General features: G+C 42.3%; 2 protein-coding genes across 2 annotated transcripts; one reads left to right on the plus strand and one right to left on the minus strand.

Moving 5' to 3' along the window:
- The first annotated feature begins 846 nt into the window (after positions 1-846).
- LOC6591591 lies at positions 847-8,767 on the plus strand. Its single transcript, XM_026994438.1, has 8 exons — positions 847-1,202; positions 3,850-3,965; positions 4,034-4,148; positions 4,224-5,120; positions 5,188-5,523; positions 5,605-7,196; positions 7,269-7,414; positions 7,491-8,767. The coding sequence occupies exons 2-8, from the start codon at positions 3,868-3,870 to the stop codon at positions 7,685-7,687; spliced, it is 3,381 nt and encodes a 1,126-aa protein (XP_026850239.1). The 5' UTR covers positions 847-1,202; positions 3,850-3,867; the 3' UTR covers positions 7,688-8,767.
- On the minus strand, positions 2,040-3,552 carry LOC6591590. Its single transcript, XM_002017500.2, has 2 exons — positions 3,326-3,552; positions 2,040-3,267 (listed from the first exon to the last, which is right to left on the minus strand). The coding sequence occupies exon 2, from the start codon at positions 3,255-3,257 to the stop codon at positions 2,040-2,042; it is 1,218 nt and encodes a 405-aa protein (XP_002017536.2). The 5' UTR covers positions 3,258-3,267; positions 3,326-3,552.
- Positions 8,768-18,178: the final 9,411 nt, after the last annotated feature.

Genomic DNA, 18,178 nt, shown 5'->3' on the forward strand with positions numbered 1-18,178 from the left:
TGGCCGTTGTATGTAGCCTTGGCAGGGTGAACGTTTACGGAATTTTTAATACTTTTCGGTATTTTTGAGGTCAAAATTTAACCGACGGTATATTTAAGGTATATCGGCATATAGTGGTATATTTTGTGAATTTCATCAATCTATTAAATTTAATTTTCAACGTTATATAGAAATCCAATAAAAGCAATTATTTAAAGCAAGCCAGTCAAGTAGAAAATAAATTCTCTAATCGGATAAAATTATGTGGGCATGGCTAAATTTTCTTAATAGCTGGTAATATTCCACGGAATATCAAAAACGAGGAATATGTAAAAAGAACTTCAATTCGTCTGTATATTTACGATATATTTTTAAAATGAGACGGTATATTTTGAAATATTTCTGTGGGACGGTATATTTTAACGATAAGTCCGCGGTCACACTGCTGTCGATAGTAGACGATAGGTTTTCGAAAAACATCGACAGTGCAATCGATAGTTCTCCACCTCTAGTTCAAATCGAGACATTGTTGTTGGTTAATTCGCCGTTCTTGTGACCTTTTTTGCTAAAACCCTTTTTTAAACAAAATCCAATAAATGCAATTATTCTAATTATGCAAATCAAGTAGGAAATTGATTCACCTATCGTATAAAATTAAGTGGGCATGGCTAAATATTCTATATAGCTGGTAATATTCCACGGAATATCAAAAACGAAGAATATGTAACATAGAACTTGAATTCGTCAGTATATTTACGGTATATTTTTGAAATGACACGGTATGTTTCGGTATATTTCATAAGGTCAGTCACTCAGTCACACTGAGGGGCCCGCGAACTAACAGAATAACATTGCCGCGCAGCCAGGTTCAGGTCCACGTGAACATATTTTGAGCAATGTGATTCATAAACTTATCAGATAAACCGAGCGTGAATTGAATTATAGTGGCGTTCGAATACTATAATCTGTGAATTTGAATGAAAGTGACAGTGAGACATAGCTGGAAATCGTTGCCGACGCTTTTTAAACCAATAACGTAGATTAAGGGACCTGTGCTTGTGTTGGTGCTGCGGACGCAGCGCTCAACATGTGAGGTTAAAGCAGACAGACAAACAGACGGCGGCAACAAGCTATAAAAAACAACAATTTATACAGGAGACATAGGATTAGGATTCAAGATCAACAGTGAATAGGTGCCGTGCGCAGGCTGAAATATCCCAAAGGTAATATATGGCAACTGAAAACCACCTGAAAGCTGATCAGGCGCTCCAGCCGCGGAGTGGGTGCTCTGGCGGGCCATAAAATTCGCAAGAATACTAATACGTACATATGTCGGTGAATCCATTTCGCGTACATTTATTTATTTCGAATGAAAACAGCTTTTTAAACAAAATGCGGCTGGTGTCTATGAAGGAAGGGGTGTGAGTGTGGTGTGCGGGTGTTCGGGAAATGTGATAGCAAATTGTAGCAAAAGTGTAGTCTTGAATTTGATTGTTGTGTTGAGGAGCATAAAAAGCACATGGCGTGGCGGCGGCGTTTACCCATACAAGCGTATGCGCGCGCACACACACCCACACGTGGTTCGTGGTCCCGCGACACATGTGCGGCGGCTTATCTTCTTCTTCCATCTGTCTCTCGTCTGTGTGTGTGCGTGCGCATGTGTTTTGTTTTTGTTGTTAGACCGTGATTTAAATTTAAGCCACAGTACGGGAACTCCTCTAGTAGCGCCGGCTCAGACGCTGTGAATCCTGTGGCCTCTCCATCAGATGCAACGTGCATCCACCCCATACCCCGGGATGCACGTGAGAGGGTGGGTAAAACTGCATGTTGCTTTCTCCTGTCAACGTGCCACGCTGCTTTTTGCTGTTCCGTTTTGGGCCGCGGTGCATTGCTGGCGTTGCCAACTTGTTGAGTCTTGCGCGCGCGAAATTTGAATTTGGAATAATCTAATGTCTTTGTACGTGTGTGTGTGTGCTCCTTGTCCAGTGTCGATCAGTTCATATGTTTTTTGGGATTATTGTCTATTATATGTTAGTGTGTAATGCTTAGCAATGAGATTCTTATGCTTTCTTGTTCAGCTTCTTTTTCTCACGCGGCTCGCGTCTCATCGACAGCGTGTCATGCTTTGAGTGCATTTTCTGGATAATCTGCTCACGGTTCAGGAGCAGCTCCTCCAGCTGCTGCAGCACTATCCCCTCAGTGCCCTCCGGGAGCTGTATGGACTGCTCGACAGTAACGCCTTGGTCTTTCAGATCGATGAGCTTTTGGGCCAACTGTTCGTCTGTGCCGGTGATGACGAAGTAGCCGGTTTGGCCAATGATCTCAATGGAGTCGTCTGGACGGATGGTAACAGATTTCTGGGCTTTCTCGGGCTTTTTCACACTATTTTCGGGGAGCTCGGGCTGCAACTGAGGCGAAATCTGTGCGGCATCAGCCTGCTGTACTGACTTCTCGAAGTCGAACTCGTTTTCAGTCCCGACGCTCGCCAAATAGTTTTCGACTGCTTCCAATGTCTGGGGAATCAGCTCCATTTCACTGGGTGTGAAGCTCAGCGAGGACAAGCTCGGCGACACTTCTCTCTGGCGCCTCCCATAGATCTCCGGCTGGGTCTCTTCGCCCTCAGCCGGCAAGATTCCCTGCCAACGACTCTTGATTTCCTCGCAGATCTTATTCAGCAATGGGATATTCACCGTCTTGTGCGAGTTTTTAGAGTTCATGGTGCTGACGCCCATATGTTTCTGTATTTTGTTCCATATCGAAAGCAGATGCTCCTTGGCACGCTTCTGATGCCCGGGGTGAATCTCGCGCCACATTTCACTTTCCGTGCTAGTGCCAGGGCCAACGGCAGCGGCAGGGGCAGAGGCTGAGGCTGAGCCAGCAGTCCGAGGCTTAGCCCCAGAAAGGGGCTTGGGCTCAAGGTTTAGTGCCTCGGGCATCTTCTTCGGAAGCCTTCCACTGGGCACTGGGTTCTTGCTGTAGATTATCGACTCCACCAGTTTGCTCGATTGTGTCCGCTTCTGTGTCAGTTTTGCTGTCTTGTTGATTGGAGCAGTCCCTGTTCTGCCACTTGTCGGTGGCTTTGGCGGTGATAGGGGCGTGGGTGCGGGGGGCTTACCTCCTGGTGTTATCTGCTGCTGCTTCTCCGGCGGCTTTGCCTGAACCCTTTTCACACCCTTCACAGCGGTCACTGGTTGTGGATTCTTGAGCGCCTCTTCTTCTGCTTGACGTGTGGCATCGGCTGCCTTCCGCTGGCGACGTGTTAACACCTTTTGTGGCATGTTTTCCCCTCTACGAATATATTTATTCAGAAAATGGCAATTTTTTCAATAATATTTTATGATTTTACTACTTGATTTCTTGTAATTCTGTTTCACTTCAAAAGCACATGCCAAATGAACAATTTCTCGTCGGTCGACAACCGGAAATGAAATAGGTCCCTGCCTCCTTCAAGTCATCTTGACATCTTGACTTAAAGTGTCAAAAGGCACTTTCGATTACTCGCTATCGATACTCGATACATATCTTTTCAAAGGCTACTTGAAGAAGCAGACGATGTTTCCCCGGAAGAGGTATTGTTTTTTCATTAAACAGAAGGAGGCATCTCCGAATCTCCATTTGGTAATTGTTAATAAGTACTCAGGTCCGTGAGTGTGTGGCCTTTGCCTGGCTCAATGGCAAATGCTGATTGGTGGAAAGAAAGTCCCTGCGGTGTGAGAGATTGATTCCCCCACCATGGTTAGCTTCTGCGGATGCTTGATATTCCACTGTTTATCCCTCGCAGACGGATGTGGTATTTTCCTTTTGGCTATGTCTCGAATGCTACGATTATATCTAACAGAACCGAGTTTCTGCATCTCATCCGCTCTGCAGCAATCCCCTTGACACGAAATGGACTCCCGATTGCTGAATGTTTTCCATGAGGATCCCTTCGACGGAAACTTTGCAAAATATGAGACCGAGCCGAGCTTCTGGTCTCCCAACGACGAGTAAGTACTGAATACTGGAGCTGACAATATGTATGCTTATGCATCATTTGTTTTATTCTCGGTTTCAGCCTGCAGTTGACGGATACACTGAACGGAATACTGCCCATTGCACCCACAGACGCCCATTCCCTGCTGGGCCACGACGGCGACGAGGATGTGGAGTTGCAGAGCAGCAAGAACCTGGTAGGTGGTGGCCCGAGAACTTGAAACACTGAACTGCTCAGGAGGCTAAATGTGTGTATCCATCTGTTTGAATAGCTGATCTACAGCGATTTCGTGGAGCAGCAGCTGAACGACCAAGAGGCTAACGCACTCAATGCCCAGGTCTATCAGGCCTTCGCCGACAGCGAGGTGGAAGTGGCCTACGAGCAGCACGAGCGTCATTTGAGCGCCGCAGGCCAATATGGTGATCTAGCCGTTGCAGGTCTTGGAGGAAGTCACATAGAGGAGGATGAGGAGGAAGGGGAGGATGTGCAGAGTCAATGCAGCAACTCTACGTTCCGCACGCGCACAGATAGCTCCTCAATTGGCGACTACGAGTCGCACTCGAGCGACTACGACGACGATGACGAGGAACCAGTACCGGAACCGGAACTGGAACAAGAACGGAAACACAATACGAGTCTGCTCAGAGGCAATGTCGATGCATTGGATGAGTGCAGCGATCGCAAGAGTCGAACGCTGAGCACCAACACCATTGTCTCGGAGGCGGATGCCTTGGGGCTGAACATTGACGTTAATAACTTTGATCTGGCTGATTTTATCACTAAAGATGACTTTTCGGAGAACATAAGCGCGTGCCGCTTGGCAGAGTCGAAGCGGATCCAAGAAACAGCTTCACTTACTCACTCCAAAGTGTCATTAGAGCCACCATCTACTCCATCAGGTAGTGCTGGTGCTGCCACTGCTTCTGTTGTGCGAAAGCCTACAGCTGTACCCACGAAGCTGCGCGACTCTGACGACGACTCAGACTCGATCATCGATGTGGAAACTGTCGATGTGGTGGACGTGGATGAGACCTTGTGGGTCAAGGGCCAGCTGGCGCAAGCGGAGGCAGCTTCTCCCGAGGATCTGTGCTATGTGGACAATGTGAAGGCCGATCCATCCTGGTCTCCGAAAGGGTCTGCGAAGAAACCACTGTCTCTTGCTAAAGAGGTGAGTGCCAAGAGTTTTGACTCTCAGTTGAAATACCTAAATGCTCTCTCGCCCATTCCACATTTAGCCCAAGCTGGCGCCGATGGAAAACCAGGAAATCCAGGCTCGAGGAGCCACCGGCTCAGCCAAGCCGAAGGCCACAAACAACATTTGCCTGGTGCCCAACAAGAAGCAGTGCGACTTCCTCAAGCGTAAGGTGGCGGCAGGTGCCGCGTCCAAGTCGAATAAAGCGGCCTCGAAGAAAACTCAAGAGGGTAAGAAATCTGCAATCGGCAGCAAGCAGCAGCGGCCTGCCGCTAGCACTGGCTTGGGCCTGGGAGGGAAGAATCTGGCTCTTCTCAAGCATAATCGGGAAGCGGCAGCAGCAAGCGTGCCGCCAGTACCAGCAACGGCAACAGCAACACAAACAGCAACACCAACAGCAACACCAACAGCAACAGCAACAACAACACCAACAGCAACAGGTAATGTGGCATCGACACAGGCGCCCAAACGAAAACTTAATCTGGAGGAGTACAAGCAGCGTCGCGGTGCCGGCGGCACTGCCGTCGCCAAGACCGGCACGAAGGTCAAGCCCACGCCTCCCAAACAGCCCAAGTTGGAGCAACAAAGGCCGCCCCCAACTGGCGCAATGGGTGCTCTGGGCGCGCTGAAACCAATGCCAGTTACAACGCCTTCGAACCAGCAACAACAGAAGACCGTGGCTATAGCCCAGATCGTCAACAGTCTCAAGTGCCCACCCATTAAAGGGGGGCCAACAGCAGCAGCCCTGCCTATGGATCCCATTACTGTGGCCAAGAACAAGGTGCTGCGCATGCTGGAGATGAAGCGGGCCCAGCAACTGAAGATCATCGATTCGCGCGTGTCGGCAAAGGTTCCGCGCGTAACGAAGCTGCCGCCGCTCAAAGACATTGTGAAAGATACGTACCGCGTCGAATTGGAGGAGGACAACAACAGCGAGGCTCCAACAGCAACAACGACGACGCCCAGAATGAACACACTCCGCCCCGACTTGGACGCACTGATTATTGTTTCGGCCAGCTGTAACACGGACATAACGATACCACCGAACCAGCTGAGCAAGGCCTCGCCTCGCTCGCTGCTTAAGTCCTCGGTCCTCCTGTACAACATGTCCAACGGCAAGGACGCGAAAAAGAACATGAGCAACTCCCTCATAGCCAGCATACAGAGCGAGGTGGTGCGACAGACCAGCAGCACGGCCATGGCCACGTTGCTGCCGAAGAGCAATGCTGGCGGGGGCAAAGGAGCCAAGCCCCCGAGTGGGACTGAGACGAACGTGCCGCATGGCGAGGATATGGTGATCATGCACTTGCCGAAGAACCGCGAGCGCAAAACTCTTGTCAACATGTCTACCCAAACGGATCTGCAACCCGAATTTCCCCTCCTGGTGCTGCCCGCCACCACGCGGCAGTCACGCGAGCGCTCTAGGCGCAAATACCGCAAACGGCGAGTCCCAGGCTCGGATGAATCTAGTTCCTCGAGAGGTTCCTCTTCGGATAGCAGCAGCCTGGCTTCGTACAGATCCCGGTCACGTTCCCGTTCCCGCTCCCACTCAATAGAGCGGCTGCGCAGCTTGGATGCAACGGCCACATGCGGAGGCAGCAGTATTGGCAACGGGGGCTATTCCTCGCGCAGCACGCACCGTCACCGCAGCTCGGTTAGTTCGTCATCGTACTCGGAGGCGGGCAAATATGAGCGCCGACAGCGTCGCACCAGCTACAACAAGCGACGCTCGAAAAACCAGCAGCCAAACCGGGCCGGCTACTCCAGTTCGGGCTCCGAAATCAGCGATCGGGAGCGTAGTCGTAGTCGCAGTCCGCATCGCCCCTTGCGGCGTTCTCGTTCGCGCTCACAATCTGAGGCGCGCTTCGAAAACAACAACAACAACAATAGACGGGGATTTGTGGATCGGAACGTATCACAGCCGGCGGTGGAGGAGCGCCGCATTGTGTATGTGGGTCGCATTGAGCAGGAGACCACCAAAGAGCTGCTGCGCCGAAAGTTTCTGGCCTATGGCAACATTAAGCAGATAACAATACACTACAAGGAGAACGGGTAAGCAGTGGAGAGCAGAATACTCCAGCAAACAGAAGTGCAATTCTAATCGCATGTTTGTTACTGTTGCAGCATGAAGTACGGCTTTGTGACGTATGAGCGAGCGCAGGACGCATTCACGGCCATCGACACAAGCCCAAAGGATCCACAGATCAATATGTATGATATTAGCTTCGGCGGAAGACGCGCCTTCTGCCGTGCCTCGTATGCCGATTTAGGTGAGTGTCTCAAACGAGTCGCAGGCTAAGGTTAAAGGGCCTTTGAATAACATAACTCACCCTTCGCCTTTCGCAGACAATGCTGGCATCAACAACTACCACTCATATGTGTTTCCCAAGGAAGCACCGGCCCCAAAGCCGCAGGAGGACTCCTTTGAAGCTTTGTTGCTGAAAGTAAAGGCAAAGCTGAATGCTGGCAAGCCAGAAACACCAGCAACTGGACCATCAACTGCACCAGCAGCTGCACCGGCGCCAGATCACAGTCAGATTTGACATCTTTGCTCCAACAGACAGTTTTTCGTATTTTTACTTTACTTTTTACGTTTGTTTAGCCTGGAAGGTGAGCAGCCCTTCCTATCCTTACTATCTATATGCCACACGGCATGGCATGTGTCCGTAGACCAATTCCCAAAGTTTCCAACTCTGACCTGAACGCCTGATTATAATTTCTAATCATTTCAATATCGTACACTAGTTGACAGCAGAGCTATGCGTTGCAAGCAACGAGACTATTACACTATACATATATGCTAGGATAATTCTGGAGGGCGAGAGTGGAAACTACTACAACTACAAATGAGACAAGAAATTTGAACGAAAATGGAATTGTGATAGCCGCACGTAAGGTGCACACAAAGTCATTTATTGCGGATAAGTTAGCAAGAAATCCAGAGAAGAAACAGACTCCACAGACTCAGAACAGCCTTGTAACAATCCATCATCTATCCACCCCCATACAACCATACACCCCTGAAACTGAACTAAAGTATAAACGTCTGAACGAGCGAGAGGTGACACCAGGTCGCAGAAATAGCGAGAGGAACACGCTACACAGCCGTTCGCTGAATAGAATATAATATATGTACAGCGATCATGCATATATCTATAGTTGAGAGAGCAAGGAGCGCGCATGCTACATGCGTCGGCCACGAATTAAACTGTTGATAACTAAACTTTGATATTAGTTTGTAAAGAGAATATTTTGTATGTACGTTTAATTTACTCGATGTCCTTTGAATAACCACAAACAACCACACAATACAGAACACACAAACACCGCCAAACGTAAACTCTGCAAGCACACAATCCACAGAAGCAAGACCGAAATTAAAACGTAATTCGTTTAAACAAACAAATCTAATCCAAGGAAGGAAATTATTTCATTTTTCATATCGAAATTACAAAACCATGAAACCCAAACTGTGGCACACATACAGTGTAGCCCAAGACACAAAAATCGTAATGGTACGAGTAACTAAGTAGACACCACAAATTTTTCTTTAAGTTCTTTTGTACAATTATCCTTTTTATAGATTAATAAATGCTTGTTAGATCCAGCAAAATGAATTGAAACCTAGCTCTTTTTCTGGTTTTTTGAGGAGGCACACAAGGCACGGCCATTAGTTCAGATTAGTTCATTTACACCATTTGGATGTCGAAGTTCTCTCCCCCCACTCCTCTATGAAGGAAGTCCACATCATCTGTGACGAATGCCCAGTTCAAAAGCAAATTCCTAGTTCAGGTTACTAAATGATTCATGGGGTTCGGGGCACGTTTCTTTGAAGAGAGAACGTACTTGGCAAGCCTTTGGAAAAACGTGCAGATTATTGGAAACTTTTGGCATCGCCTGTAATGAAATTAATTAAAATCCTCTCGTCGCCTTTGGCTCCGGTCAAAAGTTGCGATAACTTTCTCTGCCCACCAGGGGGTGGGAGCGGATTGAAGCTCTCTGTAATTACACCTAATTGCAATTGCTTCAACTGGCAACGAGCTGGGGACTGCGCCCACTCTCGCAGCCTCGTTCCAACCATCAGTGACTGCAAGGTGCTGCAATCCATGTCAAGGCTGTCAGGAATATCCGTCCTGATTTCCAGCATTATTTCTCCCATTAATGTCGAATTGTTCCGCCTGCACGCCTGTGGGACGTTTATAATAAAGCAGCACGCTCCAAACAGGACCCAGTAGAGGAGTTTCCCACGGTAGGAGGGAACTATGTAAGAGATTTTCCAGCCCTGTACAGGGGCCCTGTCAACCATTCGCCTGTGCCAGCTGTGGAGGGCAGGAGCAAAACCATATAATACTGAGAGCTGGATACGCAACTGAGGGAAGACCGCAACAAAGGTTTCAAATTGTATTTCCCTTGGCTCCGATTCCCTGCACGGGCAGCTGGCACAGTTGATGTCTGTTGGGTTCATGTTGGTGTCGTTCAGGGGCTTCCTTTGTCCTGACTCTTCGTCCTGGTTATGCGAGTGTGCGTTGGCCAGCATTTGTACGAGTATTTGGCTTTTCGTTATGGCTCCGGAAAGCTGTTGGACCTGGTCAGTGGACAAATGACAAGCAACTAAAACGATGATGATGAGCTAACAGATTGCACAACCAAAGCCAGTACCGCTTTGGACAACACTAAATGCTGTGTCTTGAAAAGGATGGGGCAAGTATACCTTTGGGCTATGTTTTTGGGCCCACTTTGAACCCACGAATTCAATATTATGGCCTATGATACAGTATTCGATTGGATCGTATGCGAAAATACCTAATAGTAAGTTCCCCACTGCCGAGCAGCTATACAAATAATTCACTGTCCCTCTTTTTCTTCATGGCCTCCATGAGCCAACAGATTTACTTTACCAAGAAGTCCATCCTACGTCCTACGAAGCCTACGTCTATAAGTTCGAACAACCGCTTTATCGCTGTAAAAGTGGTGGAGTGAGTAATTCGTGGGTGAAATGACTGAGAGAGAGAGATGAAATGGCAGGGATGTCAAAGTGTTTGCAGAAATAATTTGTATAAGTTACTCAATGTTTGACGGGCTTACTCTTTTTTTTCTATTTCTATTCGATTTAAAAACAAATCGTTCAACCTGTACTGAAGTGTGCCATACAGATGTATACCTAATTTTTTTTTTACACGGTAGATTGGTTCTTGAATAAACCGTGTAAAACACCATGTAAAAAATACATTGATCGTATGCAACAATAGGGGATTGGTTCCTTATCTCTAAAACCTACTAAAATTAGGGAAAAAATTAGAAAACGTTGAAAATCAAATTTGCGTATAAAAAATAAATTTTTTATCTATGTATTTGTGTTGATTTATTTTGAACCGTGCTAAATGGAATAAAACCGTGTAAAAAATTCAAAACTTATGATTTTCAAACCGTGTTAAAAAAGTCCGTGTAAACACAGAATTAGGTGTAGTATGACACACGCCTTAACAAATTATTTCATGTGATATTGATCGCCCACACGTGCAAACCTAACTCGTCGCAGCCCTGCCTTGTAATTGTTAGCGCAAATCTCCATCCAGATGCCATAACTCAGCAGTGAGCTACGCCGAATGTCATATCATTGTAATTTACGGCATTCCCATGGCAGGAATCATCTGCGTTATCCTGTGTCTCTCAATCTTTGTGGCCACTTTAGAAGGCACAATAACTTCTACAATATAACCTTCCATGTAGTAAACAAATTTCACAAATGTTGTTTTTCAATATACACTTCTATAAAGATACAGATAAGCATAGAAAGATCCGCTTGGGCCAACGGATTGCTTCTGTGTTGTTCCTAGTCATACACATAACTAGTTGTATGGGCATTTCCGCGGGTGGACCTATTTTAATATTGTACAAATACATATTAATGTATCATTCGAGTACTTTTTCTGTCGAACAGTTCCTATCTGGCCTGCCGAAAATAGTAAATAATTTACATGGCCATTAATTAAAATGCCTTTATTCCACCGCACCATCAAACTGTTCGACTGGAAAATCAACTCAAATAGCAACGAGTATTCGCCGTGTGGCACTGTGGTGCTGTGAGGCAGTGGGAAGGACACGAGATGATGCCAAACCTGACAGGACAGACCCTGGGACTCTGCCAGGACAATGCAATGGTGACACCCATTGTGTGGGCGGTGGAAGTGGGAAAGCAGTAGAACTGAATGTGACATGTTTTTCTGCTCTATCTCTGTGTCGGTCTGTCAGTCTGTCGGTCTGTCCCTCTGTTGGCCTGTCCATCAATGTTGTCCCATGGATGAAAAGTGTCACCTGCAAGCTCTTTTAGATTGAACAAACAACAAAATCAGAAAAACCTGTCGAGACTTTGGTATTTCTGTCTGGTATCTCTGATAGTTTCATCTGAACTTGTTCTCAGTAGCAGTAGCTGTCCAGCTTTAGATATTCATAAATACTACATTCCGTTGCAGGCCATTAACTGAGTGCCAAAACCAAAACGAACTAACTATTGTCTCGAAACGCACTTCGAATAAAAGTCAATTGTCAGTCGCTGGTTTTTGGTTTCTATACCCTGTATAGGCAGAGCACAAGGGTGTATTGTATACGGAACATTATACATAGGTATAGTAAATCATATATCAACTACGAGTATCGCATACTTATCGGAGTACTGTACTGTAAGGATGCAACTATTCCGTTCTGAAGTTTTGAAGCCAAATTTGTCGCCCGATTAGGCAGACGAAAGAGCATAATATACTAGTAAATTGAACATGAACGAGGGGGAACGTTGAGAGTTGCTGCTGCGACCGCAACTCCACATTTATACCCGATACTTAGTCAGTATGGCTTTCCTCCGGCAGACGCCGCTAATATTAAGAAAGAGTTCGTGCGAGAGAGACAGAAAATCAGTCTGAGCGTGACGTCGGGCGCTGCGTAGCCACTGCAAATTGATTTGTTCCTTTTGGCTATAAAAATGATCCGATCAGAACCAGATTCAGCAATCTGATAGATATGGTCATTCTCTATGATTGCGCGTTTTTAGTTTTCTCGAATCTTCAATATTGTGGATGCCACAGATTTTCGTCCTTTGTGGAGGTCCCTTCCGCCTCCAGTGGGCCGGAATTTTGAAATGTACGTGTAATAGTGACATATTACAGAAGTCTGGATACAAAATGTCGTTGCTCTAGCTCTTATAATCTTTGAGCCCTAGGCGCTTATAGGGACGGACAGACAGACGGGGCTCAATCGACTCGGCTATTGATGCTGATCAAGAATATATATACTTTATGGGGTCGGAAACAATCCCCCTGGACGTTATACACATCCATTTTCACCACAAATCTAATAAATGTATGTACGCCTACACTCATTTTAAGTATCTTGATTTTTATTGAATAATTGTTATTATAATTGTTATTTTTGATTTTTTTGAATAATTGTTATTATAATTGTTATTTTTGATTTTTTTGAATAATTGTTATTATAATGGTTATTCTTGATTTTTATTGAATAATTGTTATTCTTGATTTTTATTGAATAATTGTTATTATAATTGTTATTCTTGATTTTTATTGAATAATTGTTATTTTTGATTTTTATTGAATAATTGTTATTATAATTGTTATTCTTGATTTTTATTGAATAATTGTTATTCTTGATTTTTATTGAATAATTGTTATTATAATTGTTATTTTTGATTTTTTTGAATAATTGTTATTATAATTGTTATTCTTGATTTTTATTGAATAATTGTTATTATAATTGTTATTCTTGATTTTTATTGAATAATTGTTATTTTTGATTTTTATTGAATAATTGTTATTATAATTGTTATTCTTGATTTTTATTGAATAATTGTTATTCTTGATTTTTATTGAATAATTGTTATTTTTGATTTTTATTGAATAATTGTTATTATAATTGTTATTTTTGATTTTTTTGAATAATTGTTATTATAATGGTTATTCTTGATTTTTATTGAATAATTGTTATTCTTGATTTTTATTGAATAATTGTTATTATAATTGTTATTCTTGATTTTTATTGAATAATTGTTATTTTTGATTTTTATTGAATAATTGTTATTATAATTGTTATTCTTGATTTTTATTGAATAATTGTTATTCTTGATTTTTATTGAATAATTGTTATTATAATTGTTATTTTTGATTTTTTTGAATAATTGTTATTATAATTGTTATTTTTGATTTTTTTGAATAATTGTTATTATAATTGTTATTCTTGATTTTTATTGAATAATTGTTATTTTTGATTTTTATTGAATAATTGTTATTATAATTGTTATTCTTGATTTTTATTGAATAATTGTTATTCTTGATTTTTATTGAATAATTGTTATTTTTGATTTTTTAGAATAATTGTTATTTTTGATTTTTTTTTAATAATTGTTATTATAATTGTTATTCTTGATTTTTATTGAATAATTGTTATTCTTGATTTTTATTGAATAATTGTTATTTTTGATTTTTATTGAATAATTGTTATTATAATTGTTATTTTTGATTTTTTTGAATAATTGTTATTATAATGGTTATTCTTGATTTTTATTGAATAATTGTTATTCTTGATTTTTATTGAATAATTGTTATTATAATTGTTATTCTTGATTTTTATTGAATAATTGTTATTTTTGATTTTTATTGAATAATTGTTATTATAATTGTTATTCTTGATTTTTATTGAATAATTGTTATTATAATTGTTATTTTTGATTTTTTTGAATAATTGTTATTATAATTGTTATTTTTGATTTTTTTGAATAATTGTTATTATAATTGTTATTCTTGATTTTTATTGAATAATTGTTATTCTTGATTTTTATTGAATAATTGTTATTTTTGATTTTTATTGAATAATTGTTATTATAATTGTTATTTTTGATTTTTTTGAATAATTGTTATTATAACTGTTATTCTTGATTTTTATTGAATAATTGTTATTCTTGATTTTTATTGAATAATTGTTATTATAATTGTTATTCTTGATTTTTATTGAATAATTGTTATTTTTATTTTTATTGAATAATTGTTATTATAATTATTATTCTTGATTTCTATTGAATAATTGTTATTTTTGATTTTTATTGAATAATTGTTATTCTTGATTTTTTTGAATAATTGTTATTATAATTGTTATTCTTGATTTTTATTGAATAATTGTTATTTTTTATTTTTATTGAATAATTGTTATTATAATTGTTATTTTTGATTTTTTTGAATAATTGTTATTATAATTGTTATTCTTGATTTTTATTGAATAATTGTTATTCTTGATTTTTATTGAATAATTGTTATTATAATTGTTATTCTTGATTTTTATTGAATAATTGTTATTTTTGATTTTTATTGAATAATTGTTATTATAATTGTTATTCTTGATTTTTATTGAATAATTGTTATTATAATTGTTATTTTTGATTTTTTTGAATAATTGTTATTCTTGATTTTTATTGAATAATTGTTATTCTTGATTTTTATTGAATAATTGTTATTATAATTGTTATTCTTGATTTTTATTGAATAATTGTTATTTTTGATTTTTATGGAATAATTGTTATTATAATTGTTATTCTTGATTTTTTTTTTAATAATTGTTATTATAATTGTTATTTTTGATTTTTTTGATTAATTGTTATTATAATTGTTATTCTTGATTTTTATTGAATAATTTTTACTTTTTGTTTTTATTGAATAATTGTTATTATAATTGTTATTCTTGATTTTTATTGAATAATTATTTTTATAATTATTATTCTTGATTTTTATTTAATAATTATAATTTTTGATTTTTATCGAATAATTATTATTTTTGATTTTTATTGTTTTTGCTTAAAATAAAACTCAAAAACGGGATCGAAATTTTGAGATATACGTTTTATAGTGAGATCTAACAGGATACCAAATTTGGTTAATCTAGCCTTAATAGTCTCTGAGATTTGTGGATGTCTCAGATTGTGGATTGTGGATGCCACAGGTTTTCGCCCTTTGTGGAGGCGGAAGTGAGCAGGGCGAAGTTTTGAAATATACTTGTAGCAGTGGCATATCACAGAAGGCCGGATATAAAATGTCGTTGCTCTAGCTCTTATAGTTTTTGAGCTCATAGGGACGGACGGACAGACAGACAGGGCTCGATCGACTTGGATATTGATGCTGATCATGAATATATATACTTTATGAGGTCGGAAAAATTTCTTCTGGACGTTACACACATTCATTTTCATCACAAATCTAATATACCCCTATACTCATTTTGAGTATCGGGTATAAAAACACTCTGAATAATTTGTGACGTGTCCGATGAGGCGTGACTAACAAACTCAATTGAACTAGCATATGAAATCGGGAATAAATATTTCAGGATTAACAAATCGTCGATTGATCCAATCGAATTTAAAGTTTGCGCCCACAATTTTGTGACAAATGCCATCCGGAAAGCCTTGAATATGTACCAGCCAACTTTCGGAATTGAATTGCCGACGAATCCAAATCGTTTTTCCGGCCAATGGCAAATGGCAAATGGCAGCTTCAACAAGTAAGCAGGCGGAAAAGTGCACGCTGGCTGGCTCCTCGGGCCAGGAGAAGCGGAATCGCTGGGAAGTGCACAAATATTGCCATCGTACACACATACGTTGAGCGGCAGCCAATATTCCGGCGAGTGTTTAACTGGACCCCCATTGAAGCCGCTCTTTGACGTCTACCGAACTCCGGACTACGGACTCCGGACTCCGGACTGCTACTTCGACTGCGACTGCGCCTGGCACCATCGACAAGACGACTCTGTGCCAAATAATATTATGGCTTCAGTTTGGTTTTAGCCGTTCACGGTGCGGGTGCTACACGCGACGACGATTCGGACGGAGTAAGCGACTACCAAAGGCGTAATATCCGGAGGCAGAGCAGTGTGGCTGTCCGTCGGTGCTTTTGTCGGTTCGGTGTCTGCGCCGGCAGGAGTCTGTTCGCATGTGTCAAAGCCTGGCGCCAGTCGGCAATGTGCAAATAAATATCACTTATACGCATAAACATCCTCGAGAGTGGAGTGAAGGGAGGGAGCCCTGGATGTGGAAGTGGATGTGGTGTGGTGTGGGCCGGAGATGCTCGAATCGCATGCTAAATTCACTTAACTAACATAACCAAATAACGGAGGCTCCTTCAAAAAGTAAGAACCAGGCTGTAGGCAGGGCAGGCGGGCAGGGTAGATGGATGCAAGAGTTAAAAGGGACTTTAACCAGCACTAATTAAATCCACTTGTTCGGGGCTTTGGAATCCTATAATGGTATATGAACCTAGTATATGTGTAAACAAACTCTGGCACAGGTCTAGGAGTAGGCGGTGCACCTCTGCGGTGGTTCAGCATATCTACGTCCAGGGCAGGGCATGGCATTAATCAAGCCGGTCGGACCAGAATTCCCGATATTCTGCCCCACAAACAGAAAGGGCTTTCCGAACCTGTGGACGGAATGGCACCCGTGTGTGGGGCCTGATGGATGCGTGCCATTAGTTAAAAGTTGGCAAAAAACGTGGCAGCGTGGACGCAATCGCCTTGGGCAGGAGAGGGGGTGGCTATGCATGGCTTGGCTTGGCGGCTTGGGGCTCAGGCTAAGCGGCTATTTGCGGGTCCGCAGGAACAACAAGAAATAAAATGGAAAACTCATTTCCCGTCGCCAGGCAACGCAAATTGAATATGGCCTGTCTGGGCTGCGATTTTGCTTTAGCTGAGCCCTAAACAGGATATTGTTTTCAGGACGTCTCCCGCCTGCCGGCTGCCGCCCGCCGCCTCCCGGGAAATGAGCACTTCGGCCGGATTTGTTCGGCGGTTAAAAGAGGTCCCGATGAGCCAGGCCTTTTGATGTTCAGACATCCATGCATGCAAAGCGCTCCACTTTGTACCGCTTGCTTCTGACAGCTTAATTAGGCCCCTAAATAGTTGTGGAATTCTCGTAGCTTCAACTCAAGTTGTACAGACAGTGGTAGACGGGGTAGAGGGCGGGGAAGCTATTACCCAAAACAGGACTCTTGAACATAGCTCCGCACGTGACCAACTGCCAAGAACGTGTCCCAGGGCCTTGCTGGGCAATCGGACGCGTTCGCCAGTCGGTCTCGGAGGCTCCATGGCAGTATACGAGTGGCAGCACGGAGCGACGCCATGTTGCGATGCTTTATGACAAATATTTATATTGTATTTGATTGGTTTTTATTACGGTTCGATTTGCTGATAGCCCACGTCGCAGAGTCCTGGCCGCCCCCAGCCCAAAAATTTGACACGCACAAAGCCAGAGTCCTGGCCCCAAAATTGCTTTAGCTGAAGCACCGTCAATAAAGGTACTGGGATTTCTCTGATACCAGCCAGGTCAGTGTTTCCATTCCTCCAGTGGCTAAACAAAACAATTAAGCAATGAATTGCTTTACTAATACAAACTTGTGGGTGCTCTACCACAGGCCAGAGTGGATGCTCTCAAGGCAGTCCATCTTCTGCCAGGAGATGGTGTCCTGCCGCAGCTCCCTGCAGATGCCCACCGGGGATAGAATCCTGTGGCACTGTTTGTTGCAAGGAAAGGGATACCATAGTTTGAGTCATTGGCTAAATAATAAGAGTGTAAGAGTGCAGAGGTCTAAGTTCAACCCTAAAAACCCCCTGGGATGTCGATGACATAACAAAAGTATATCCTATTCATTCTATTACCTATTTTATTGGCTTTCCTAGTGGTACAAGCAAGGGTCTCACAACTAGAGCACTAGTTAAACAGAGAATACTTTTACTACACAGAGAGACTTTATTGGAGTGTCTAATGTAGTCCGGCATGACAGCATTAGTCAGCCAAGAAGGCAATCACCGACCGATCGTTTCCATGCCGTCTACACATATAGTGATCTATTTTCATTTTCATAAGGCCCTCCTTAAAAGTAAGCCATTGATTTGTGCATAGGCGATCCACCAGGATCGAATACATTGGATTGAATTGACCACAACAAATGCTCAGACCTTTGTACTACGTATTGCATTTTAATTTGGTT

The sequence above is a fragment of the Drosophila persimilis genome, unplaced genomic scaffold, assembly GCF_003286085.1.
Source record: "Drosophila persimilis strain 14011-0111.01,24,50 unplaced genomic scaffold, DperRS2 tig00000000-arrow-pilon, whole genome shotgun sequence".
NCBI lineage: Eukaryota > Metazoa > Arthropoda > Insecta > Diptera > Drosophilidae > Drosophila > Drosophila persimilis.